Source organism: Ochlerotatus camptorhynchus, unplaced genomic scaffold (assembly GCF_037179485.1).
Source record: "Ochlerotatus camptorhynchus isolate MF236.1 unplaced genomic scaffold, CSIRO-AGI_Acam_v1.1 ptg000482l, whole genome shotgun sequence".
NCBI classification, from domain to species: Eukaryota; Metazoa; Arthropoda; class Insecta; order Diptera; family Culicidae; genus Ochlerotatus; species Ochlerotatus camptorhynchus.
Window position 1 is genome coordinate 176786 of NW_027040967.1, and position 27899 is coordinate 204684.

The 27899-nt window shown below is 37.0% G+C and overlaps 1 protein-coding gene across 4 annotated transcripts in view; it reads left to right on the forward strand.

The window, feature by feature from the left end:
- The window catches only part of foxo (forkhead box, sub-group O), a 216828-nt gene that overhangs the window by 161651 nt on the left and 27278 nt on the right, over nt 1-27899 (forward strand). For all 4 annotated transcript variants that reach the window (XM_065235415.1, XM_065235414.1, XM_065235416.1 and 1 more), the window contains exons 5-10: nt 1244-1328; nt 1536-1799; nt 2280-2454; nt 2522-2693; nt 3632-3753; nt 3828-4067. In XM_065235415.1, the coding sequence (XP_065091487.1) occupies nt 1244-1328; nt 1536-1799; nt 2280-2454; nt 2522-2693; nt 3632-3753; nt 3828-4037 (1028 nt within the window). In that variant the 3' untranslated portion in view covers nt 4038-4067. The remainder of the gene's footprint in view (nt 1-1243; nt 1329-1535; nt 1800-2279; nt 2455-2521; nt 2694-3631; nt 3754-3827; nt 4068-27899) is intronic.

A 27899-nucleotide genomic window follows, 5' to 3' on the forward strand; every position in this document is an offset into this window, starting at 1 on the left:
TGATTTTTAGCCAGCTCATTCCTAAGCAACGCGCGTTCCTTCGTCGAGGTGAACAGTGGGGGCACTTTTTCCCGTTTCTCAACTGGATCTATATCTGCTTCTTTGGGGAGTGCCGAGAACGGATTACTCTGAAGTAACCTTTCCGTGTGGTTGCTAGCACCAGCTTTCATGCGAGGCCTTTTCGGGGCATCTTCAACGGATGCGGTTGCATCCATACTTTTGTTTTTCCAACGGGTGAGTAGAGGCATTCAATTGTTGCTCCACTACTGCCGATTAACCGACTTCCAATAGAGAGGCGAAAACTAACGACACGTTGCTAGCCAAAACGAAAACTCGCGACGGGTACCACGACCAAACGACCGACCTAAAACACCGAAGGACTAGAGAGATAGAGAGCGAAAAGAAAACCGGACTGCATAGCTTGACGGTCAAGCAGAGAATGGTTCCATTGCTTGTTGAACGGCTAAAACGATACTAAATGCACTGTTCTGATCAACGAAAAAGTTTGTAAAAGAAGCAGTACTAATGAGAAGTTTTCTCAGCTACAGTTTTGCTGTGAACCGCATTTTAATTGAATGTCAGGATATTTAGTTATTCATTAAAGAAGAAGAAGATCATATTTTTGTAAATTCTCCATAAACTGCTCAGCAGGTAACACGGGTGTGCTTGGCGCGATGAGTAGGGCAAACAATACAGGCTACTATGTGATACTGCAAGAAGCAGTGTTACTCAGAAAGCAGTTGATGAATCATATCAGAAAGTCATCGGCTTCGAAATCAATTAATGGCTAATAACCTTGAAGTAAAACCAAAAAGTGGTCTTCAGCAAAGTTGTAGCTGTTAAAATTTCACATAAGAACAGATAGCCATCTTTTGTGTAAATCTTTATGGTAAAGTGCCAAGACATTAAGAACAAAAATTTCACATTTCCATAGTAATACCCATATAAACTTTGAAGTGCCTGAGCAGTATGAGTTTGGATCCAAATAAACTAAAAATTTTGAGAGGATTATCAGGACCTGATTTAAAATTGGTTCAACCTGATGGAGAAATTTTGATATTTTGAAGCACCTTAACTTACATATCATGTAAATAATACCATGCATAGAAAATATGTGGAACGATAGGATTGTTTTCTCCGCTTCTATTTATATGCAAATTTGAAACCAACATATACATTTAGATTAATTTTATTTCACGCTGACTTTACCAACATTCGTAATTATTTAACCTTTTTATTTCAGCAAACGTACTAAACGATGCCACCCCTTCACCCAGTAGTAGCGTTAGTGAGAACCTAGACTCGTTTCCTGAAAGCCCGCTGCATAGGTATGTATCTAAGCGAACACGAATGAAACCTTCTTTATCCACCAATTACTACTTCAAGTTTGCTCTGCTTTCAATGTGCTCCCGTAGAAATTTCTCTAGAGATTTTGAATGAATCGGTTAGAATTATTTTGCAGCTGAAAGTTTTGGGTTCCAGTTTTTTGTTCATTGTTTTATGATTTATGTGTTTATCCATTTTACAATTATTAGTGGTAACTTCCAACTGTCCCCCGACTTTCGGCAACGTGCCTCATCGAATGCGAGCTCTTGTGGTCGTTTAAGTCCGATCCAATCGATAGTGGGCATCGAAAACACCTGGACCTATCCGCCGGACCTAGATGAACTGGCGGACAATCCCGATGCAGGGCAAAATGTGGAAACGGAACTCAACGCACAGGGACAGGCTCAGCTCGATCAACTGGCTGGATCACTTGCAGACGAACTTACCCTGCAGCAGACTGATTTCTTCAAAGGGTCAGTATAGCAAAAAGCAAAAGTTGTGGCTCACTCATGCATCACTCGTATCGCTCTATGTAACTGCGGAAAATAGTAAACCAAAATCAATTCCAATTTGAACCATCTGGAAAGAGGATTAACCGTACTAACCGAAGGTCGACCGGTACCTAAGAATAGTTTAATAACTTCTTTTGCTTTCACTACCGTGTCATGTTGTTGATGCATGCAGCTTGTTGAGACACTTTGACTAGAAGGATTTTGAATTAGATAGTAGCATGTCTGTGTTAGAAATTTTTCTGTTCTACTCTCTCCGCATGGAATATCATTGATAATATAAGCCTTCTACAGGAATACCAAAATCAACTGTTTGAGAAATAGAACACACATAATTTACATTTGCATGGAATATCATTACCAGCTACCAATATCGTCCAGAGCCAATCAGAATTGTTATTATCAAAGTCTATTTTCCTTCCACTGACCATACTTCTGGCACAGGTTCAGCCAAACCACGAGCATTCATAGCCAACCTCCACCACCATATCAGCCTCCACAGCCGTACTCACTACATGCGACGGTAGCGCAACCTTTCGGTTTCCAACAGCAGCAGAACCAGTGTCCCATCCATCGTCTACAACAGTGCACCTGTATGCTACAAAATAACACCCGTGAGGTATGAAATCCGTCAAGGACTGTTTCCCCAAAATCTAACCTATCTATTCTGACCACTACGTTTCTAGAGCATGTCACCTGCGTCTGGAACCGGAATGTCTCCGTCATATCCACACAGTGAACCATCGCCGGATTATGCCATGCTGGTGGGGGCCCGTGTGATACAACGAACGCCCTCTGCCAGTCCCCCACTGACGCCCAACACTGTTTGCAATATGGTGACAGCGACATCACAAAGCGGTAGGATTTCCAATTTTCATGGAGTATCTGTTTATTTAGGTATCTTATGTGAAAAAGTGGGCATCGCACAACATTTCCCCGAAAGTCTTTTAAACAAAATGTAATGTTTCTCCAAAAAAAAAAAAAGTTACACGTGGCGAAACGGAACTCAACGAATCAGTCCGGGACCGAAACATTTCTAACTCAGGAAAAATACGTTTTATTTAACTGAAGGTGCTCTTTTATACTTAAATTTTATATCATAAGTGATGCTCACGTCAGTAATTTTCGGAGATTTATCCATATTTAAAACATACACAGTCATACAGTACTCGCATAAAGTTTTAATTTGAGATTTAAAAAATGACATGAGGAAAAATTTCTGAGCTCTAGGATTTGAAAGTTTGATTATATTATATATATATAACTATTCGAGCTTGTCTTACATTCGGGCTAACAGAATTCGTGCTAGTGACATTCGGGCAAGTGTTATTTGGGTTAGTAATATTCTGGAAAATGTTATAGACAAACTAGAATAGGAAAATTTTGGGCCAACTTTGGAGGGTCGTTAGTTAGCCAAATATTGTCTGCTCTAAATTCTTCCAGAAGCATTCGACTAAAAACTATTTTAGTTTTATTGCAAAAGCATGGAAATAACAATGGTCACCAGATACCGGAGATATTCCGCACTTGTGGAGGGCATTAGAAACTAGAACCATAGAAACAAGCGAGTGCACTCTATGCACCAGGGTGGCCACTGATCCGGTTAATTCCCCGATTGTCTTACAAAAGATTGAAAGGTCAAGGGTACAAAATTCGTATGGGTCGTATAATATCGTCTAGGTGAATTGTTCAGCGTCTTTAAATGTCGTCCACTGTGATATTAAGTGCTATCGACTGATTTTTGTACAGATTTCCACTCGACTGCATTAAAGTTACAAAAAATCTAAATTTTTCAGATAACACTCCGCAAACGTTAATGGGACAATTTATGGAAGCGTTAAATAGTCAAACCAATATTGACGATATAAACATCAACTTGGAATCTTTCCCCGGAGGGCTGGAGTGCAATGTCGACGAAGTAAGAAATGCGATTGATTGTTTTAATTTAGCTCAACTCTAGCTCAAATTTACCCCCTGATTTTCCTTTTCAAGGTGATAAAACACGAGCTTAGTATGGAAGGATCTCTGGATTTCAATTTCCCAATGTCGAACCACAGCACATACACACCCACAAACAGTTCCAACTCGCAGGACTCGACAATCAGTGCAATAGCCGCAACGCCAAACCAGGCAACGGCACCGCATAGCCACGGTCAATATACGGCCCGAACAAGCGTCACACCACCATCCTGGGTCCACTGAGGGTGGCTGTGAATTGGAGCATACTTGATGGTAAGTCAATTAGATGATCCCTAATCGTTTTAAAATGTGCATAACTCAAGAATTGTCAGAAAATTTGCTTGAATTTCATGAAAATATTAGTTCAAATCGTCGTGGGTAGACAGGATGAGGGGAGACACAAAATTTACACGCTGTTTACGAGGGGATCTTTGACGCCTCACCGTGACTGCCTGACGCCAAGAAGTCAATCAGCAAATTATTTCCAACTTAAACTTTTTTCGTCTTCCATCGACCGACCGCATCAGCTTTTCCACACTTTGTAACCAGGGCCATTTTTCTTCCGCACCTTTCTCGTCCCGGGAGCCACTTTCGTCACGGTGCCGGAATGTTGCTTTTTGACAGCTCATCTCAGGCGAAAGTTCGAAGGAATGTCTATGTATACGGAGGCAGAACCTGAAAGTGGCTGATTTTTTTTTTGCTTGTGGTGCGAGGAAAAAACTTTTATCCACCAGCCAAGCGAGAAACTTTTTCTTTTTTTCTACATTTTTCATATCCCTTCCCATGTTGCCATGTTCCACGACACCACGGCTAAGATGAAGTACGTAGCATACTTTGAATGGCATCCAAAAAACTGCCTTCGCCTTTGTGGGGGAGTTAAATCTGGAAGGCGAAAGAATCCTTAAACAAGATTTCATCAATGCTCAACGTCTGCGGTCGGGGACCATTCGATCCCTTGTTGTTTCATGAGTACTTTGGCTCTGATTAATCAAGACCGGTTACTCCTTTGAGGAATGTGCTTCAATCTTTTTCGTGAAATATTCAGCACTTTATTGATGGATGACGTGGTGCTACTTTCGTTGAAAGACAGTTACATCCTGCCGACGGGGAATGTTGTTACTTGGACAACAAAAACGATTCATCAAGAGCTTGATGGTGTGACCCCGATTTTGTGAAACTTCAAATGAAAACATAGATTGCTCTGCTGGCCATGCAAACTTCTAGCGTTTATAATTATAAGGGCCCAACTGCAATGATGGATTCTCTTCATCGATTTTCATTTTTGTTAACATTTCTCGAAGCGTTTGCTGTTGTTTTTTTTCATATTACAGTCACATAAATACTCCTGGGTCATTCGTCACTTGTCCGGGGATGAAATTTGAGCTCGTGACTTTATCGCGAGATATATGCATGTTAACCACTACACCCGGGGTCGTTTCCTTTTGCAGTAAAATTGATTTTCATAGGATTGCTGGTGTATAACTCGATGGTACCCTTTGATATCGTGTAATGACTGAAGAGAGTTTTTTTTTTAACTAGTTCTTTTATTTACTAGGCTCAGTCGTGTGTGACATTTGGCGGAGCCAAAATCAGTAATGTTTGAATTAACATTTTAAATAGCAGTAGTTCTTGGTTAGTATTGGGTACCAATTACTTGTGGCGGGCTCGAGGTTAATGGGTAACAATTTCGATTGGAAGGAGCTAGGTAGGAAACTGGTTTCTGAAGCCTCCTTCAGATACTACTCTCGGACGGTTGACCAAATCCTGGCTGGGCAGGGGCAAGTAGCACAGGAACAGGAAGATAATAAGACTGAGACACAATGGCTGGAAAATGTTTGGAAAGGAGGGGATGGTCACATCAAACTCTAACATCAGACAAACAAAGCAATTCGTAGATCGCTTGCATGTAGGGAAGATCACGTGTTCCCAATACATCTCTTACTTCACGGAAGGGTTGTCTACCTCGGGCCACTAGGGTATCCAATATTCGTGCTCTGGAGGCGTCCAAACTGCGTGATCGATGTCATCATAACCGGTTCTGCACCTACATATATTGCTGTCAACGAGGTTTATTCTATAGAGATGTGCGTCTAGAAAGTAGTGGTTGGACATAAGTCTTGACATCACTCGAATGAATCCCCGACTTACATCCAGACCTATGAACCACGCTCTCGAAGAAACATTTGGAGTAATGGAATGTAACCACCGCCCAAGAGAATTACTTGTCCAATCGTTTTGCCAACTTAAAAGAGAACTCTGACGTACTAATGGGAAAAATTCTTCTATCATAATTCTCGCCTTGTTGTGCGCCCACCTTTGCGAGAGAGTCTGCCTTCTCATTGCCTGGGATTGAGCAATGTGAGGGGACCCATACAAAGGTAATCATATATGATCTTTCGACCAGCAAACTCATCTGCTCCCTTACCTTTGAAAGGAAATAAGATGAGTGCCTACCTTGTTTCGTCGACCGAATAGCCTCAATCGAACTGAGACTATCCGAGAAGATAAAGTAATGGTCTATGGGCATATCGGAAATCATCCCCAATGCGAAGTTGATTGCTGCTAGCTCAGCAACATAAACGGAACAAGGTTCCTGAAGTTTCCGAAAGGCGGTTGAGTATTCATTGAAGACGCCGAAGCCAGTGGATCCATCAATGCGTGATCCATCAGTGAAAAATCTTCTATTGCAATTGACTTGTTGGTACTTTTCAGCAAAAATGCGGGGAATTGAATAAAAATAGGTCGAAGTTGATCTGGAACTCCTAGACTAGTCTGTTTCATGGAGAGATCATAGTCAATGGGGGAACTGTAGTTAGTGAAGCATATACGAGAGGGGTTATAGCAAGGAAGGATAATTAGGATAGATTCGCACGAATCTAGACTGGATGCTCAATTCGAGCATTTCTTCGAAGTTTTCAATCACAAGGTTGATACTGACACTACATTTAATCAATATTCTTAATGAGAGCTCCCAGAAACGGTTCTGCAGGGGTTTTACTCCCGCTAGAACCTCTAGGCTCATATTGTGTGTTGAATGCATACAGTCAAGGGCAATACGAAAACAACGATATTGAATACGTTCCAATTTGATTAGGTGGCTACTTCTTGCCGAGAGGAAGCAAAAAGAGCCATACTCAAGAACTGAAAGAATAGTCGTTTTATATAGTTTAATGAGGTCTTCCGGGTGAGCACCCCACCATGTCCTGGAAATTGATCGTAAATAGTTGATCCTTTGTTGACACTTTTGTTTCAAATACGTAATGTGGGGCTGAAGAGAGTTCTTCGAATGCGCTTAAAATTATAAATTATTCAGCCACGCTAAATTAATTTACAAGATTTTGAATCCATTCATTGAGCGAATAAATCGAAGGTACGATTATCATATGGATTTTAGTGATACAAGATTTTATTAAGAAAATATACGATTCTAAAAGAACAATTTTCCTCCCTGAAAAATAAAAGACACAGGCAGAATTTGAACTCCGGACTTTCAATTAGTAGGCTAGCATCTAACGCACTAGTCTAACGTTACTTGTAAGAGATATGCAATATAAGGTGTAATACAATCATCGCCAATTTCTCGCATATGACAAATTGAACTCGTAGACAAATCGAACGCCTTCGGAAAGAGAAGATATTCCTCTATCTATTGGTAATATTAATTTGTGTGGCTTATTTGTCATGAGCTTGTAAATGCAAATGTTAGGTACACTTGTATTACGCCAGCCTTACCTATCGATATAACTTTTCGGTACAGGTGCTAATAGCTCATAGAACTGATGCCTAAAATAGATTGGGATCATCTACAAATTCTTAAATTCTTGTGTAGGTTGTTAGTATAATCACGTGCACCATGAAATCATATTAAAACTTTTTCTAACACCTCCAACATTTAAAGTTATTGTTAAAAAACAGATTTTGGGAAAGTGACAGCATACGATCATGAGTAACTCAATAATTGTTCAACCGCTTTTTTTATTTTTAAACATTTTTGGTAAGCAAAAAGTGTGAGCTTTCGAAATTTTGCTGAAATTCTTCATTGAGAAATTTTTAATTAAATATGGTTATTATGGTAACTTTAGACGCCATTAGGGTGACCAATCCATTACGCTCTCCTTTGGCATATTATCACTTGTTTTCTATGAAATCGCGAGGCTTTGTTAAAATATTTGACCGAATCGGTCAACATTTACCTATTTGAAGCAATTTTTCCCGAGTTGAAGTTTAAAATGTATAAAAAAAAATATCAAAGTTTTGTCGCTAGGTGGCGTTGCAAACGTCCCATAAATCACAAAACCCAATGCTCTAATGTCGTTTTCGTTTTTGCGGTGTAGCTACACCGGTGCTACACTGCCGTACACCGAAATATTTTAGGGTGTAGATATAGAATGCACCTTTGTTTACAAACAAATGATGTTGAGCTGTCAAAGACTCGCGCTTATTCCTGCTTACACTACACCAGTGCTACACCGCAAAAACGAAAACGACATAATATAAAATTATATGCTCAAAAATGTCAAAGACTAGAAGATGACCTGAGTTGATCCTGAAAAGTTATTAGCATTTTATTGAAGAAATGGCTGAATGATGTCTGACAATGTATATATATAAATATAATTTAATATAATTTAATCACGTCGAATTTCAGTACATCCCCATATATGCGTACATATTAAAAAAAAACCTGACTTTTTGCGTTTCAGAACCTTTTACAAATCATCAATAGGCTGAGAAGTTTATGAGTTACTCCTGACATTATGCGATCACTAACCCAAAATAGTTTTTTTTCTAACAATACCTTTAAAATGTAGAAGTGTTAGAACAATTTAAAATATTATTTCATGGTGTATTCAACTAGACTAACAACCTGCAATAGAGCACTAAAACATTTCGTTTTTTTTTTTTTATTTGTTACACTGTGTTTTAAAACAGTGAGCAATTCTCGCTGAAACCGCTAATTAATCGAGGTAATTAAAAGCAATTTTTGTAGTTCTTGCAAAGAAGTTGGAAAAATCGTTCATAAGTTGCTTAATCGATGGACCCCCGTTAGGTTTATTGTGCTTGGCCACCATATTAGATTTTTTCATAAACTAACTCCCCTCCAATTCATAAACAAAGAACGGCATTTGAAAACTGAAACTTATTCTTGTAAGATACATATAGTTTGACATGAATTTATTGAGATCTATATCAGCTGGTTTGAGCAAGAATTACATCTACATCTTTGACGTAAATCATGAAACGTAAATAAACATTTCATGTAAAATTAACTGTGTCGAAACCGACACACACGCAACTCGATGAAAAGTGCGTTTTACTTAATGGAATTGTGTGTGGTCTCAGGGCACTTTTTGACTTTTCTCTCGTAGTTAATTAATAAGGTTTTAAAAATTTAATTAAATCGTAGAAAATTGAACAATGTTTCACTTTTTGCTTGTTTAATGTACGTTCAGTTTAAATCTAATTATTATTGTCTTACTAATAAACCTTATATATTAAAGAAAATGCAGAGGCGTCGCGTGCCTCATTTGTTTATCTGTGCACCTAGCTTTGTTCGCTATAGTTTACCACCACCATGAATTCGACGGACATATTCTCAATTACTATTGATCACTATCTAACGTAACATTTAAAGGGCCTATCATCTTGTGTAAACAAAACTTATGGCCCTTTTCGCGCTAACCGAAGCAGGAGGAAAACCTAACTAATTCTCGTTTTTATCACAAGGCTAACTCTTTCGACTGAAGTGTAATGAAGAATATCCGTCAAACACTTCCGAAAACATTGTTTGATACAAAACAGTGTCAAAATCTAGAGAAAATTGATGTAGTCCCCTGGGTAGCAAACATGAATCAATCAACTCTTTAGTCATCAAAACAACACTATCAGAATCAATGACTTTATATAAGGTCTGGGCCAACAGGCAGCTTGCTGGTATTAGAAGCAAAAATTTTGTAAACATTGCTGAACATCTGCGAACAGATAGAAATACGTCACTGCCAACATACTGAGAACAGATAGAAATACGTCACTGCCAACAGCTGTTTCGTGTAAAAAGATAAACATTGCAATAAAATACGAACACCACTAAACAATTGCACATTTCACTAACACCAATAACTCCTTTGGCCCAGACCTTATATAAACGTGATTGTATCAGAATGAGCCAGGGGAAGCTCATAAGTTTTGACAGGCGCACCGGCACAACCATCGATAATTGAGAGATTTACAACTGTAAATAAAGTGAAAGCGAGCTTTTGCGCTCTCTTTCTCCATTACTGTCTTTGCCTGCAATCAGATATCCAAGTGCACTGCGAGAAATGCACACTTTAAGCACCCATACATCACAAATGTTCTTCTAATTTAAACTCACACATTCAAACTGTTTCCGTGTTGCTCCCGCTTGACGCGTGACTGCTGAAAATTTCAATTACAACTAGTGGTGCAAACCGCCATGTATCGTGGAAAAGTTGTGGTATGTTTCAATAGGTGATAGAAGGTCTGCTTGGCTTACATCAGGATTTGACCATTCACAAACTTGCCACCCGCCACCCAAAAAAGATCGCTTTTAGGTGCACTATTTAACGAGTTTCGACATGCTTAGAAATCAATACATTAGGGATTAGGCAGACCATGCGAACTGAATTTAATCATTTTTGAAGCAATCCATGGTCGAAATTTTAATTAAACCCCACTATAAAATAGTGTATTCATGGTCACATGTGGTCTAGAGTAAAGAAGTGCATACAGCTATAATGTGACCATCAAATCTATAAAAATCCGAACGCATTTTTTTTAAATTATTTACACCTGCTGTGTCGTGCACATATTGCACATGTGGACGCGACGCCACTGAGAAAATGTTAAAATCCCTCCAACCTTATTCCTTTACATAATTTATTAATAACTATTGTGGACGAAGAGAACTAGAAAATAATCAACGCAATATTTAACTAATTGGTTTATTTTGCTTGCAAATTATGTTTGTAATTCAGAAATACAATTGTGGCCTTTTTGCGATTTGAGCAGAAATTCGAAACATTTGAGAAACATTTGATGGTTGGAAGCTTGGGTACTACAGGCATCGATAGTCGCTCCATTTCATCGATGAACTTTTTTGCATAAATCACTACATATTATCCGCATGGTACTTCTGTATTAAGCGGTACACTTTATGCAAACATTTGATGCATCACCCCACTGGGAATCAAATAGCGAACAAATCATCGTGTGGAGATTTTTCATTATGTTTAACCATAACTACAGAATATCAATATTTTAAAATTCTAGCGCAACATGGGAAAAGAGCCTATTATAATATGTATTCTTGAATATTTCTGTATTACTCTTTGTTACTCGGCTTTTGCAAAAACAAAAAATGTACATTTGCTACCACTGGTTCTAGGACACTAGGCAGAAGCTACATACACTCAGGTTTTTTACACCGTTTTCACGAAATAACGACGAAGTATGCTTTACTCATATTGCGCTGGACAACCCTAATCCCTGATATAGAACACAAGCGAGCTGTGTTTGTTTACGTCGACTGATACTGAGTGCTCGCGGTACAAGCACATATCGTCGATAATAGGCGATATTTGTGTATTAGAAAACGCTTGCGCAAAAATACTAGAGAGAGGAACGGAATCGTGGTTTTTTTTTCGCAAGTTTTCTCACACACACACATTTATCTTACCGTTGATATGTGCTTATCTCTCAATATCTTCCAACAATTAATATTGACTGACAAGTCGTTAACTGTAATGCAATTACTCGTTTTTAAAAATTTCTCGAAAACGACTCAACTTATCGAACTAATTTCAATCAATTATCTGTGTTGAATAAAAGATAATCAAATTGTATACTTAGCTTAGTTTAGCATAGACTAACTACACATGATTGCTACTATGTGATTGATCAGAATCAGCGAAAATGCCCAATGAATCAACTGACTGGGGTTGGGAGTGACCGTACTGAACTCACGGGCAACAGGGAAGGAGTATTAGAGTTACTTTTGTTGTTTTGGGGATTGTGTTTACCTCTGAGTCTCCAGAAAGGTTATAGGAGAGGAGATTTTGTCAATAGGTTGGGTACATTGGATCAAGATTCACCTCATGTCGTTTGGTGTAATGAATTGTTTTTTTGTAATTTACACGATTAATATTTGTGACCTTTTGATGAGAAAATGATGCCACTCTATCATCTCAGTAATGTTGGGGCCTAGGATAAAAACACACGATCTTCTGCTCAGTATGCTAAATCGGTTGGAATGGACAACCGAGCCCATTACATAACGTTACGTTATATAATCAACGACGACTGTTCATCCCCAGCGACATGAAACTATTCAAATGGAATGATGTCATATTTTACTGCGAAATACTTTTTTTCGCAGAGTTTCTACAATCCTCTATCTCTTAGCGATTATCTACGTACTAATGATGGCGACGACTGCCACATAAAATGAATGACATCGTCTCAATGATGGCATAACGGAAACTACAGCAACGAAAGCATACACATAGAATGAACTCCTCGGAAGGCTCAACCACGATTTTCGATCAGAACCGAGCATTACGGCACAAATATTGAATGTTCCTACTGAACCCCTGTTTTGCTCCTTCACATTTTGCCAGACTCTCGCCGTTATATCTTAAAAAACATTTAAGTGAACTACTGGTCAAAAATGGATCGAACCTGACCTGCCTTGACTACCGTCTGTTTTCAACAGCGGTCCTCATGATCGTGTTAGGGAGAACGCATACGCACACGACAACACATAACAATCTGATCAGTCAAGTGCCTACATTGCATATGATCGCATTTCTAGCTCGAAACGAATCTTGTTTAAACACGACCAAAATCTTAACTCATAACATGTACCCAACCGTACTAACCGTACTAACATCATGCTCGATCGAGGTTATCCCGCAGGGGAATAAATAACAATGAGAAAAAAATTAGTAGCGCCGATGGTGTAGTGGTAAGCGTCATTATCTCTCACCCCAGCAGGTCTAGGTTCAATCCCAGTCGGTGCCGCCGGGATTTTCAGAAGGAATAACATCTCTGGTCACGCCTTCCTTCGGAAGGGAAGTAAAGCCGTTGGTAACAGGTTCATGAGTTGTGATGGGTCGATAGATAGGGTCCAGGTGTGGGAGCTGCCTCCCTGGCAGTGCTGAGAGTTGTCATTGTCACTGACAGACTTTCGCGCGATATTGACTAAATTGTTCGTCACATAGTCACTGACAGACTTGATCCTCAAAAAAACCTTCGTCAAAATCTCATTCATTTTTTCGTCAATGACAAAGATTCACCTGGTAACAAAAAGTGTAATTTAGTACATTCTGTGTCACATTATTGTTATTCAAGTAGCTCAGGACGTAGATACTTAGTCACTAAAATGGATCCATATAATTGTTTTGCTCAAGTAATTTAATTTCGTTACAAATTTAGCTAATAAATAAATCTGCACATGTTCGTCACTGACAGCATTATCATTGACAATTGACATGGTTTGCCTTGACTATGATTGCTGGCTCCAATGAGTGACCAAAGCAGAATTGTCAATATCACCGTGTACTGTCGAGATTTTGCAGCACTGCTCCCTGGCGTCGGTAGCATTGGTGCTTAGCTCGAAAAACAAGATAAACGAAAAACAAATCGAGGAAAAAAATATAGCGATGAGAAAAAATACTTATCAATATATATTATCTTTTCTTCCATATAGTTTAAATTTTTTCTTGGCTGTCACTTTCATTACCAATCCCACTCATACACTCTGATTAGACCATGGCCAAGCTCAAACACTCCATATGTAATCAAATGGTGTACATATAAAAAAAATCACATTTTCAGGTGAAATTCCTGAAATTGAAAACAAAAATGTGTCCATTGACCATAACATGCCAAAATTATAAAACTCCGTGTATTTACAATCTAAATAGGAAGTTAAGTATGAAAATATTATAAAGGACAAAATGGAACGAACTCACCAAATCTGGCCAAGTGAACCTAACAAGCTGACCAGATGTGTTAAGTGGACCCCACACGATTGCTGTTATCGACAATAATCGTATTGTCTATACATTCTATATTGACGTCAATACATCGATATTGTAGATATTTCTGTATTCACATCATCAATATTATTGTCAATAATTCCCCTTTGCGTCAATATATTGATACGTGTGGGGTCCGCTTTAGAGGGGAAGTCGTAATTGTAGACGGTCCGCTTCACGGGCTAATCCGGTTTGTGGTAGACCTTGCACGGAATGTAAAAAATTATAAAACTTCGTGTACAAAAAGACTTGAGTGTACCGCTAAAATCAGAATATCCCTGCATGTCCCAAGAAATATATTTAAAGCATATCAAAAGCTATGGTGTTTGCTTTTTTTTTGCCAGTTGAACCTAATTTACACGGTTTTGTATATAAAAAAAAATAATTTCATCATAATTCTTCAATTAACCCTGTCCATCAAACTTTTTAGCTTCTGACAAGTGCCAGCATGAAAAAAGGGAATTCTTCAGAGTGCACTATTTGCTCAAAACATCACCCAGACCCTTTTTACATCAGAGTCAAGTGCTATGAACATTCATCCTTCTAGCCTAGTAGTTTCTACTCTATGCTCCTTCCTTTCTCCTATGTTTGAGTCATTCAACCACAGCCACCTTACACCTTGTTATATACATAGCGATGAGAAGAGCAAGAAACAAAGAAAAAACGGAACACTTGATTGCACCGGAGTTGATGAGGCGTTGAGAGCAGCTTTTAACCGCTTTGGTCGAGAGTGTTTTCATCTTGGGGTTCCGGCACTGCTCACTCATTTGCTAAAGCATAATTTCTTGCATAATTTATACTAATCGCCTGATCTGTATCCTTCCAGTCAGTTGCCCTCTTCTGCATCCCGGGAAAGATCAATCAACTCAGCAGGGGTGAATTTGATTTTCTTACGTCCCCCCATCGTTTCGGTAGCTGCACAGTGAAATGCCGGCTAACCGACAGCCAAAAACAGGCATCACCCCCAATGCGTCATAGTCGGCTTCTATCCAGCTGTAGTCATGAAGTGTGAATTGGGTTACGAGAAGGAGTCTCTTGGTGATGTTTTTGAACAATTTTCTCTGTTGAATGGAGAACATTTTTGCCCGCGTCAATCTGCGGAGTCTTGGAGATGGTTGTGATGCCTCGAGCGAAAGTCATGGCGTTTAATTAAAGCAAGTAGCCGTCAGAAAAGCAATATTTTGATGACCACCTTTGAAATTAGTTTGGCTTTCATATTTATCAAAAGTAAATTGAAAATTTTGCACACATAACGTGCAGCATGGCTCTGGAAATATTATTCGACAAGTTGCTTTTTTGATTTAATGTGAACTAATTTTTATCTTCTTGGAAAATCTTCGAGGTGAAATGAATCATAATATCATCGTATGGTAGTCGCTGAAAATTTTCTCCGTCGTTTTAAGTACTATAAGCCTCGAAGCATTCTCGTTTCTTAGAAACAGATAGCCCACGTGTGAAATCAAGACTTTTAAAAATAGACAATTAATTATGCGTACTTGGGCTGTAAGCTGCCACTTGCAAGCATTTTAATTCTCTTTTTCTTTCATTTTTGCGCCTCTAATGATGAAAAGGTTCCCCGCTATGCGTATGTAGATTGCTTTGGAATTTTAATGAAATGCTATCATGTGTCGTCGTCTTGCTGGTAAGAATACGCGTGAAAAAATATATATTCGGAGAACATCAGCCAGATACGGCTCAAATTGAATGTGAAATTAACTCAAAGACAACTTCAAAGAAATTTTAAAAAATGCTTCCAGGTATTCAGGTGTACCCTAAGTGGTGCCATGCCGTTTCTGTTTCATGATCAAAGATTTAATATATTACTTTCCACGTTCAAAAGCGAATTGTGGGCCTTGTGGCCTATAATTCTCGACATAATTGAACAGCTGATCCCATCAAGCCTACGCACTGGAATGGGTCAATTGAAACTGTAAATAATAAAGCTACCAGCACCGTTTTTCGGGTGTCCTTTTCAATTTGTCACCATCGTTTCCTATCCTGGTTTCGTAGATGTCGGCCATTCTCTCCCCACAAAAACCATTTTATGTATGAACTGGCAATGATAATAACGTAATAAAAATAAGAAGTAAAATCAAAAAGCTCCTTTTTATCGTTTAGCAGCTCTTTTGTGGCTCGCTTTATTCTGGTCAGGACTTTGTACCGCTCACTTTGGAGGAAGAGGGCTGTGATACTAAAACGGACAAATTTGTAAATAGCTTCTGGTGAAAGCAGCAAAAGTGGCAAGGCAGAAGAGAGTTTTATTATATTTCACTTGTTGATGTCGACATTCAACAGAGTAACAACATTCAGAGAGTGTTGAAATGCAAGCAACAAGACTGCTTTTACAGCTCTTCCTTTTGCTGCTTGTCTGCTTTTCCTATATAGGGCAAATAAAAATGCCCTTGCAGTCAGGAGCGGAACGGGCCATCACTAGGGGAAACCATCAGGAGCAGCAGTGCTTCGTTGGTTTTCCGGGAACGTGGCTCTTATGATACATATATGTATACGAGACGAAACACTCACATTGACTTGTCAAGTATGAACACACTTGTTAGCAAGCATTCAGAACATCTCGATGGGATTGATTGGGATGGCCATTGCTTAGTGATGTTAAGCTTTCCCAATTCAATTGGATAACAATTTTGATAATAATTTATCAGAGTCTATTTAATACTTTAGGGGATAGCACGTATCGAGTTGTCTGGGCTTATTAGAAGTAGAATGTCATTGTGCTTAAAGGTAAGTGACGTTGACCTATACCCAACCTTTTTCTCATCCGATTTTGTTGGTATCCAGTTTCCAATCAGGTTCATAAAATCACGTGTTTACATGTTTTATTGTAAGTTCATCGTTCCATATTTTGGACTAATACCGCTTGAAGCCTCTTAAATATAATTTCTTGACGTATTCAACACTTGTCGCCATCATGTTGAATATGCCCTCTCTTCAAGTTTTCTAGAGTACACATTTAGGACACAAGCAATTACAAAACAGCTCGTAGAATCAAAAGAAGTGAAATAGTGATGATGAAAAGTGCAATTATGGAATTAAAGAGGTAAACAAAGTCAACTCCTTAATTTTTTTTCGAGCATTGAATTGTATCATACAGCTTGAAGAAACTAAAAAGTTCAATATGTCATAAATAAAGCAGGAATTTGACCCTCCTATCACAACACTACGTATGTTACACCAATATTGCGCAGATCTTGACACTTATTCAAAAATCTCAACCTTATCGTAAAGTGCATTAAGGCGAAATGGATATAAGCTTAGAAACATGTATCTCGGATAAAAAAGGATAGATAATTTTTGTTTTATCTAGCTAGTGGTCTCTCACTGAAAAAGTTGTTTGTCTTCGTGAGGTTGATACTTACACAAAAAATTGCCCATAAAAGATCCAAGTACTGATGAATATAACGACAAAATTTCACAGGAATTGGTTCACAAAACTGTTATATTAGTAGGCTCACTGATAGTTTACAAAAAAATATAGTAATTTAAGCTTTTCAATGTTTTCTACATCAATCGAAAACAATTAAATTTGTTTGTATTGACAAATGAAAATTATCTAATTTTTAAAGAAAAAATCGAAAAATAACAATACCATATAAATGAAACATTGATTAGTCTTCTGTGTATTTAAAAAAAATAGTGAATGAATAATCATTAAATTGTGAAGTTATGTTTATTAAGGAACTAGTTATTTTTTGGTGTAAATATATTTACATCACAAAGAGAAACAGCTAGCTAAGTAAAAAATGTAAAAATTCATGATCATTCAAATATCAGAAGTTTGACATTTAAATGGTGTGAAATTGAGTAAAACTAGGGGCCTGAGACACTAAAATTTAATTAACACTGATTGGTAAACGAAAGAGATACGACGGTTTATGTGACGGTATGATTTTAGCTGGTTTTATTGTTCTCACACACACACTGTATAATACAATCTTCCAAATTTGCTTTAATAATTTCTGAGTTATCGAAGACTCGTCGAACTTAAGTTGTACATTTAACATAGTTCCCAATTTCTTCATATCACCCTTCAACCAGACACGATTCATCCTTACATTACTTTCCTGGTGCAATCAACCAAGTGGATAGCCTATTTGGATGACTGATACTGAGCTAGTAGCGTGACATGAAATTGTCGGAGTAAAGAGAGGCCACGTTTCGCTGCCATAACGACCCCACGTAAGATGATGGTGGTGATTCGATTGCTCAATTTCAAAAGCAATTTTCTAGTTTATTAAATGTGGAGCGCCATGATCGTGATAATCAAGCTGATGAAAATGGAATTTGGATTACTTTTGGAAAACCTACTTTTATTTTGATACTGATTGTAAATTTCAACTTCTATCGTACTAATTGTAAGGTAGGGTGCGTGTGAGAGATCCACCTTAGAATAAGATATAATTTTTTCCTAAACTTATTTGAAACAAAATCAGCTTATTGAATAATCTTGAAATTTCGGAACGGAATGCAAAGGATAGAGCGATATCTGTGTTGAAATGCTTCTTAATATTGTACACACTTAACATTTGAACTTCCTTTCACCGTCGGGAAAACCCCTACTTCGTACTTGTTGCTACTGGCAAGCAAGTAGATTTATTTCCTTTTTCCACTGTGGTGTGAATTTGTAAAGTTGATGTACAAGCCCACCGTAACTTGGGTAAATAAACACTTGTGCCCGAGTTGATAAAGCAGGACGAGAGAAATAGAGAGAGAGGGGTTGTACTGTTCTCGGTCGGTGTGTATCATTGCTCAAATGTATCAGAGTGGCAGTGAATCAACAAGTGTTTCCGAGTGGTGGAATGCTAGAGTAGATTTGCTCAGGATGTTTCGAGTAAATTTATAGTAGATGGGAGGGGTGCATGCGGAAATGTAAGGATTTTAATGCTGTCAGCACCTTAAAGAATGGGTGTTAAGATTATCTCACTTATTAGAGTTGAGATTTATGTTCATTGAATTAGTTGCGGTTTGTTGGTTGTAAATTATATCATCTTCATGATATGATGATCATCATTTGAAAGCATGCCATTGAAGAGAAATAGTATGAAAAAAGTTACGTTTTATACGCCAGATCAATTTTAATCAAAAATGTACACAAATACCCGAGAAATACCCTCTACACTTTTCTCGGCTGTTTTGCAATCAATTTTGGCAATTTTTGTATGTGATAAGTGTCAATCATAAACTAGTCACCTACAGAAAAAAATGTTTCAAAAACAGCCGAGAACAAGTGAGGTATGACCGACACAAATTCATCTAAATTCCTGAGATATGCAACACACACAGAGTTAACGCTAAGTATTGCGTAATTTTTCACGATATTTGGTAATCGCAATATCGCATAAATCTGCAGTATTATATACAAGCTTGTAAATAATTTTGTTGTTCATGTTAACTATAGCGCATTTCATTGTTCAGTGTTGACTAATTGGAAATTTTACATCGTTGTTTAAAATTCAGTTTTTTTTTTCTGATATGGTCAATAAATATAATTCCCTTGTAAAAAAGGCAATGTTCTAATGATTCTGTACATTATAGATAAAATAGCAAAGTTATAGGAATATTATATAAGACCTCTATTACGGTCTAAAAAGATATCCTCAAAACCACCTAAGCCACACACAGAAAATCATAATCCATGTTCTCGTTTTCGTTCAAACCTTATTTTTCATCCAAAACCAAGTATTTTTTTTAGCTTGGAAAATTATGATTCGAATCTCAGTCTATGAGTGACCTACATTTTGCAACCACTACATTTTACCGGCCGTACACATTCAACGTTTGGACCACTGCACAGTGGTTCCTAGCTGGCCAAAACCTCAAAAATTAAAGTTGATATTTTTTTATTTCAATATTTTTTTGATCATTTTTAGATGTTAAGAGTATCTGAATGAATGAATGATTTGTGCAGTTCTGTTGATAACGTATTTTTTTTTATGGTTGTTATAGTGTAGCGATATCACAAATTATTGAAAAAAAATCGAAATGTTTCTTGTTTTGCCCAAATATAGCAAACAATTATGTCTTTATCAACTTGGTTGCTTGAGAAGAAATGTTTCGCTGCTTATTTCATGTCAAATGGATGGTAAAAAAGAGTGTCTGCACTATTTTTAGTGACAGTTTCAAATAAAAAATTAGCATAAATATACTTTTTTTCACATTTAGACTAAGCAAAACATATGACGGACACATCCGCCCACTATCCTTTAGTAACCAAAATATAGCTAGAAAAGTATTCTTTCAGATAGGCTTTAATCTGTTTTGCGGTTTTTTGCGAAAGATGTTGAAATTAGGAATAACAAGTAAAAGTGTTCTTTGGAAAATATCCGTTTCTATGTTATATAATCTGCGGTGTATACTGTAGCAAACTTTACAATGCCTTTTTTCAAAACACACCAACACGCACACACATACACACATGTACCATATATCTATCTCTTATGGTTCATGAGTTATGATTTTTTTTAAAAAAGCAGGTTAGGGTGGCCCCTAGGCAATCGGCATTCTTTAATTTTTTTTATACGTTCATTTCTCGTAAAAAAAATTATGCTAGACACTTTAAGAACTTTTAATGACGCATATTTTTGCTAAGTTGTTATCTCTTTTATTTGAAAAGTTATGGCTAGTTTTTGCTGAAAAATATTACATGTTTTAATTAAATCAAATGACAGTAAAACTCTTGAGTTTTGTTTACCAAAAATTAAGAAAAATCGATGGTTTTCTATGAAATTAAATGTTTGAAAATCAGTTTGCTCCATTTTTAGATATTGACAATTCGAAAAGATCCATTTTTTCGAAGAAAATAGCCTTTGAATTTCTAATCAAAAATATTGTAACCTGTTGCTTGAGCAAAAATATGCGTCATCAAAAGTTCTTAATGTAATCTGAACAATGTTTTTACGAGAAATTAACGCATGAAAAGATATTCAAAGAAACCCGATTTTAGTGGCCACCCTAACCTGCTTGTTTAAAAAAATCATAACTCATGAACCATAAGAGATAAAAACGTTGTGTCTTCAACAAAGTTGCTTTGAATTGAATGTTCTACAAGTGTTTAGAACACCGCTTTGGTCTATCTCAAATAATAAAAAAAAAAGTTTGTATTTTTAATTCATCAATTTTATGGACCACCCTAATTTTACGAACATAAAAAGATTGAACAAAAAATATGAAGCAACTTTCCCTAAGAAACCATATATCTAAAACCGACGGTTTTGGCGCAAACATTTTTGTCTTCCTAAATACGGCTTTGGGACCATTGTGCATTGGTTTTGGCGCTACTATACTTCTTTTTGTGACGTCTTGATTGTCAAGTTTTCTTCGTACAGCTAAAAAAACATCTATTTCAACCAAAACCTCAAAATTGTTGCAAATAGGCATAAAACAGTTGAAATAGATTTTTTTTTTACTTTATTAGAGAAAATCTCTCTAATAAAGTTAAAAAAAAAAAAAATCTATTTCAACTGTTTTATTTGCAACAATTTTGAGGTTTTGGCCAGCTTTTGTTCTAAAGGGATTCACTGTGCACTGCCTAGTTGCAGTATGCATGTCCTTAAAAGTTTCAACAGAGTAGGGTAGATTAGGTCAAAATGCACCCCGGGGCGAAATGCTCGATGTAGATTTTCGTTGCTTTCCCATTACTACTTATAGTATTTTTTGTGCATAAATGCTAGATTAAAAACGGCAATATGGATCGACTAGGTGGAAGGTGACATGGATTGAGTAGAATGCATACAACTTATATGTACAGCATAAAAACAATCAGCCTGAGCCTGAATGCTAAGGCAAGGGAATATTTACAGTCCTTCCGGATTTTCCGTTAGGCCAGCTCACGAATCATAAGATCGCTGATTGTGACCAGTGCTGATAAAAATCCTTTCTTCTACACTCAATTTAGCTGAAAATGAAGAAAACCTTAACAGATAGACCAACTACGTGCATGAATCTGAATTTTGATATAAACAAATTCCCTTGATCTAGGCAACCTCTGAGTATCAAAAATAACATTTGTTTTTCTTCATTCGTGGCTGGATTCTCATTGTTGTAAATATTGATATTCGTCTTCATCTTGGTCGGGATGATATTGAGGATCAAATGCAAAATGATTATTTTCATTTTAAACAAATATAGCGCTGAAGAACGTGGTTTTTAGACATAAGTCGATGGCAAATTATTGCCTCAAGCTGAACTGATGATAATATCGATGATTTAGACAATATTCAAAATAATCATTTTGCCCAAAATGTCGTTGATTATTTTGCTTTTGAGGATCACTTCTGAATTTGACAATTTTGGGTTTGATAATCGAGCACTGGTGAATATCAACAAACGCGTATTCGTTGATGTATAATAAACTCATTTGTTCATTTCGCTCGTTTCGTAACTACGAAGATGTTCAAAACAAACGCAATTCATCGACACTGGGTTGAAGCGATACTCCTTGCATGTGATGGTAAATGATAAAAACAGACACTGATTGTGACGCTCTCAAAGCGAAATTGAAAGGTTTTATGCGTCAAACACATACTTTACTCCCTCGTCTGCATCTAATGATTGCATAATTCCGAATAATATTTTTTTTATAGCAAGTGAGTGGAAGCAACCCTGCCTGAAAGTGGTGTTAGTATGCGTGGGCGAGCTACCAGTCACGCCAAACCCACGATCAAATGCATTGTTTTCAAAAGCTGATACGTCCCTTCGAAAAAGTAACCGAGAAATTTTAGTTTGGACCAACACTTGGACATTTAAAGAAGTCTATGGTACTTATGATGAGTCCCGTACAATATAAGTGTCTTTTTTCAACTGTTCAGTGATTTGAGCAACCCAGCAAAGAAGTTATTGAATTGGTTACGTGATGATCCATGGGCGTAATATTAAGCTTCGTTTAACAATCTTTTAAATTTGTCGAACCTCTTAACGGAATCCCTTTATGAAGAGCTTTGAGTGTGTTGGTTTATTTCTTTTAAATTCCGTTATAAATAATTGCTTATCTTTTGACAGATACGCCTTTAACAATTATATCAATATTTGATACATAGCGGCGCCGGTGGTGTAGTGGTAAGCGTGATAACCTCTCACCCCAGCAAGCCTGGGTTCAATCCCACTCAGCTCCGCCGAGATGTTCTGAGGCATAACAACTCTGATCACACTTTCATTCGGAAGGGAAGTAAAGCCGTTGGTCCCCGGTTCATGAGTTGATGGGTCGATAGGTAGGGTCCAGGTGTGGAAGCTGCCTTCCTGGCGTCGGTAGCATTGGTGCTCAGCACGGAAAACAAGATCGACGGAAAACAAATCAAGGAAAAGAAAATAGAATTTCAGACTTTCAGAAAGCCAAAATTTTTTAACTTAAATGTGTTTTAACTGGATGTCTGCTAGCTGAAGCATTTTTGCAGTTGGAAGGAAATATAAGATGATTTGAGTTAAATTTCACAAATTTGGCAACTGTAAACAAGTTGCATTGACATTGAAAAATGTCGTTCGGTAGCTAAAAAGTTAACATATTAAGTGTATAACAACTTTTTTTTTGCAGAAAAGTAAATTAAACATCAATTAATGTGTGTATGGGTTCAATTAACTTTTTTCTGATCAAAAATTTTTTCTGATAGTCGTGGTAGATTCAAGTAGTTCGACTTTTTTTTTATCGACAAAATCAGATTTTGCCTATTTAAAATTAAACGAGACATGTCCGAATTAATATTTTTTTACATGTTAGAGGGTAGGATGACTTTGTAAATATTGTTACCGGCTATGTATTAGGGAAAGTGGTCTTAAATTGATCAAACAAAGTATATATTTGCTTTTTCGTTAACACCGATATTTTAATTCAATATATCAATGGTATCGATATTTTGATTCGATAATTGTTTCGAATCATATGGATATTTTACAATATTGGAAAATCCCTACCAAAGCATCACAGCAATCATACAGTGTATCAAGAAATTGCCATGCCATTACATTCAAGAAAATACAGCTGTTCTTAATTTTAAAAAATGAACTGTGTATGGGCACACTTTCAATAGATAGAATGTTGAAACCTTGACTGCTAATTCATTATATATTAACGTTTTTTCGGTCCTGTTTTGTGCTTGATTGGCTCAGTGTGTATGAACTTTGAGAAAATTATAGATTATAGATTATAGATAAAACTTCAGAGTCATTAACTCACTCAAATGTTGGTCATATGATGTCACATGAAGGTTTTTTGAACATTTCACTACGAAAAAAAGTCACAACACTACGTTCACTACGAATAAAGTTGCAACACGAGAGTTTTACTAAAATTGCTCATTCTTTATACATACTCCGTAAATTAAAGTCAAAAGTATACCAATTAATGGATGATTTATCAAAAGGACGTATATGCTTTTGTAAACTAAAATTCAAACGTCAATTTGTCTAAACTCTTAACTCGCCCACGCAAACTAACACAATCATCAGAAAGAGTAATATTTCCCCAACAAGATAGCAATTTTAGTGTGTGTAAGAGAGCCAATAGTTTCGAAAAAATAACGTTTGAATCTTTGTTCACAAAAGCAGATACGTCCTTTTGATAAATCATCCTTTAATTAACCAATATATATCGAAAAGGCTCGAAATCCAGTTACTTCGATCATAAATCCGAACACTTTTTAAAGTTATAGCATTACGGAAGGAATTTTTTTCGGCATAACAGTATGTTAGCAAGTAAAACGGTTTACTCGCTATAAGGCTTCAATGTTAATAAAATTCCCCTCCGAACTGTCTACGAATACCAACAAATTATGTAGCATTACAGAAAACAAAGTTTCGTATAAGAATTTTCCCTATTTTACAAGGAACACAGGTTGACCCGGGGAAAAGCCTCTGACCAACGGGACCACGAACACTATTTAAGTTGAGATATTCAATTTTGTCATGGTTTTCCAATTTACCCATTCTTGAATGCAAAAGCAGCTAGCAATCTTCAGCGCATAGTTTATAAATTAGGACAGAGCAACAGTACGTATACAGCCAATCGCAGCTATCTTGTAAGAAATTTGACATCATGCTCATGAGAGGAGAGCCAAATTATCCTTGCATCATAACCATAAGCATGCAAATGCGTATGACTACACGGAGATGACTTGCACATTACATCGCAAAATAACATTTTTTTTTCATTACGTGGTGTGGGTGCTAAACCCTCTTCTCAGCATTTCGTGGAAATATGAATACAAATGCGAATTAAAGTTCAAGAGTTCAAGGATTGGTTGGAAATGTTCACTATGTTTCTGATCCACACTTTGTACGGGCAATTCACTGGATCGTTCCAAAAGAAATGAACTGTAAAAGTCATAAAATACTTTTATGAAAAATAAAATTTTACATTCCCTGCTCATTTTACAATTCAATATATATTTTTATTGTACACACATATATTTATACTTTTTGTCACTGGTGGACAGTTTTTTCCCTCTCCTTTCTAAGCAGAAGTAGTACATCAAACAGCAAACAACAAAATTTTCTTGGTTTTATTACTTTAGCACTTTTCCAAACTGGAGAAGACTTTTTCTGGGTGGCTTTCCTCTTGGGCATTGGTTCCACACTTTTTTTTTCATTTTATTTCACTTTCATCTTTCTCGATTCACCCACCGGAGAGCAAGAACAAGTGGATACTTCTTCCTGGGCTACTGTAGAAAAAAAAAAGAAATGTTTTATCTCCTTGGCAATGTTTGATAGCCGTTGTATACAAGCTTCTTATCTTGGCTTTCCTTCCTGCTTTTTGGCACACAGACTCCCTTTGCTGTCCTGTCTTCAGCTGTTGTTTTTTATCGCATCATCAGTCTCCATCATGAAGACATAACCATCATTTCACTTTACGACCAAAGTTGCCATAGATTACCAGAGCAGACCGTTTCACTTTATTAATATGATCCACTGGTACCGACTAGCGATGACGAAGAAACTGGCGTCCAAAATTGAAAGAAGGCAGTTTCACAGTATTTAAGTTCATAATGCGATTTATTTTATGTAAATGAGTCATTAAAATAATGAACTGGATGATACTGAGCTGTTAATTGGACAATTTGTTTATGGGATAATTGCTGCAAACTGTAAGAAATTGAAAGGATCTGCATCAACGAATGAATATTAAAATTGATATTAATGACTTAAAGCAATCGTTAAACTTCAGATGCAATTTTTTTTAGCTGATTCATCATTGATCGTTTGATCTCCCTACACCGCTCATTGAATATTTATTATTAGACATTTTCTTAAAACTCGCAAATTATTGTATCAAAAATGAGATTCCCGATGATAAAAAAAAAGAGACTAAAATAAAATCATCAACAAAATAACAAATAAAATTGGTTTCAGAATACAAATTTACAAAACCTTGAGGCGACTACTTCATAAAATAGTTTTGTGCAACAAGTACCATTTAATCACGCCTTCCTTCGGAAGGGAAGTAAAGCCGTTGGTCCCCGGTACATGAGTAGGTGTGGGAGCTGCCTCCCTGGCGTCGGTAGCATTGGTGCTCATTGTATGTATGTATTTAATCTAACCCCCACTGGCCGGCAGTAATATTATGGTAGAAATTTGCTTACAACAATCTTTGATGTAATAATTTAAAGCAAGTTTAGTCCGGGAATTATAAAGCGATAGCTCTACTGCAGATTCAGTAACCCATTTCAGAATGCCTGGTAATTTACGTCCATTCCGAGGTTACTTTCACATACAAAGAGCCCCGCATGTAAACACTACCGTTATCATATGAATAATGGTACTGCAAACACACTTCCAGATTTCGAAATGTGATGTTTCGAAATCTGGCGCGTATTTAGTAATGTATGGAAATATGCATTTATGTTTGAATTATAATCAGATGGATCTCACCAAATTGTGCCTCCGTAAAAGCACCTCTTCACTCGCAGTATTCTAAAAATTCTTCCGCGTTGTTTTTACAACCGAACACAACATTTTGAATCACATGTGAAGTTTATCATTTGCACAGAATTTTTGCCTAACACCTTATTCGCGTGCATCCCCGGAAGGCAGAACGCCAGCACCAAGAAAAGAAAAAAAAATACTCGGTAAAACTCTTCTTGGGAGGCAGGCAAAGCACCAAAAACAAGCGAAAATAAAAACAGCTACTCGTAACAAATTCTTGCCCCAGAGTTTACACGTTAATTACAATATCACTAAAAAGCTTCTTAAACCGTAATAGATCCTAATTTACGCTTATCAACACGCGAAAACTCTTATTTTTTAATTTGGTACAATTAAAAAATATGCGGAAAAAGATAAAATCAGCGCCAGCGAAAACAAAACCAACCGTTCGCGGGCAGAGTCTACTGCTTTTTTCGCGTCGGTAGCATTGGTGCTCAGAACGGAAAACAAATCAAAGGAAAAAAATAAATAAAAAAACAAGTACCATTTTGGTAAAATTCATCGGTAATCATTAGAAAAGGGTCGCATGCAAGGGGCTTTTCATAAAAAACGTAGACCAGTTTTGAGAGGCTTTAGATTTTGGAAATTTGTATGGACCTAAGACAAACAAAAAACCCAAATTTATCCTAAATTATAATGATAGTCGACCCTTCTTACATATTATTCCGGCAATATTTATGAAGTCCGCATGTAGAGCAGATAAATAAGATAATTCCTGAATGATATCTGGGCCTAATTTTGAATTATCATGCAATACGTTTTGACTCATGGAAACATTCGGAATATTCCCAGTGAAAATCAGGCATAACATTTGATAACGGCACAAAAGCATTTGTAAACAAACTTTCTAATGCCCTTTACACGTGAACCAAAGTACGCCCACGCAAACCAACAACATCGTCGAATAGGGGCAACTATCACCTTTCCGGAAATGGCATTGGTTTGCGTGGGCGTACTGTGGTTCGCGTGTAAAGGTCATTAGAAAGTTTGTTTACAAATGTTTTTGTGCCGTTATCAAATGTTATGCCTAAAATGATCATGTATTGCGAATGTCAATAAAATTTTTCGAGCGCCCACAGATTTCAAAGTTCTAATTGAACAATTCTGCAAAAAGACGATCAAA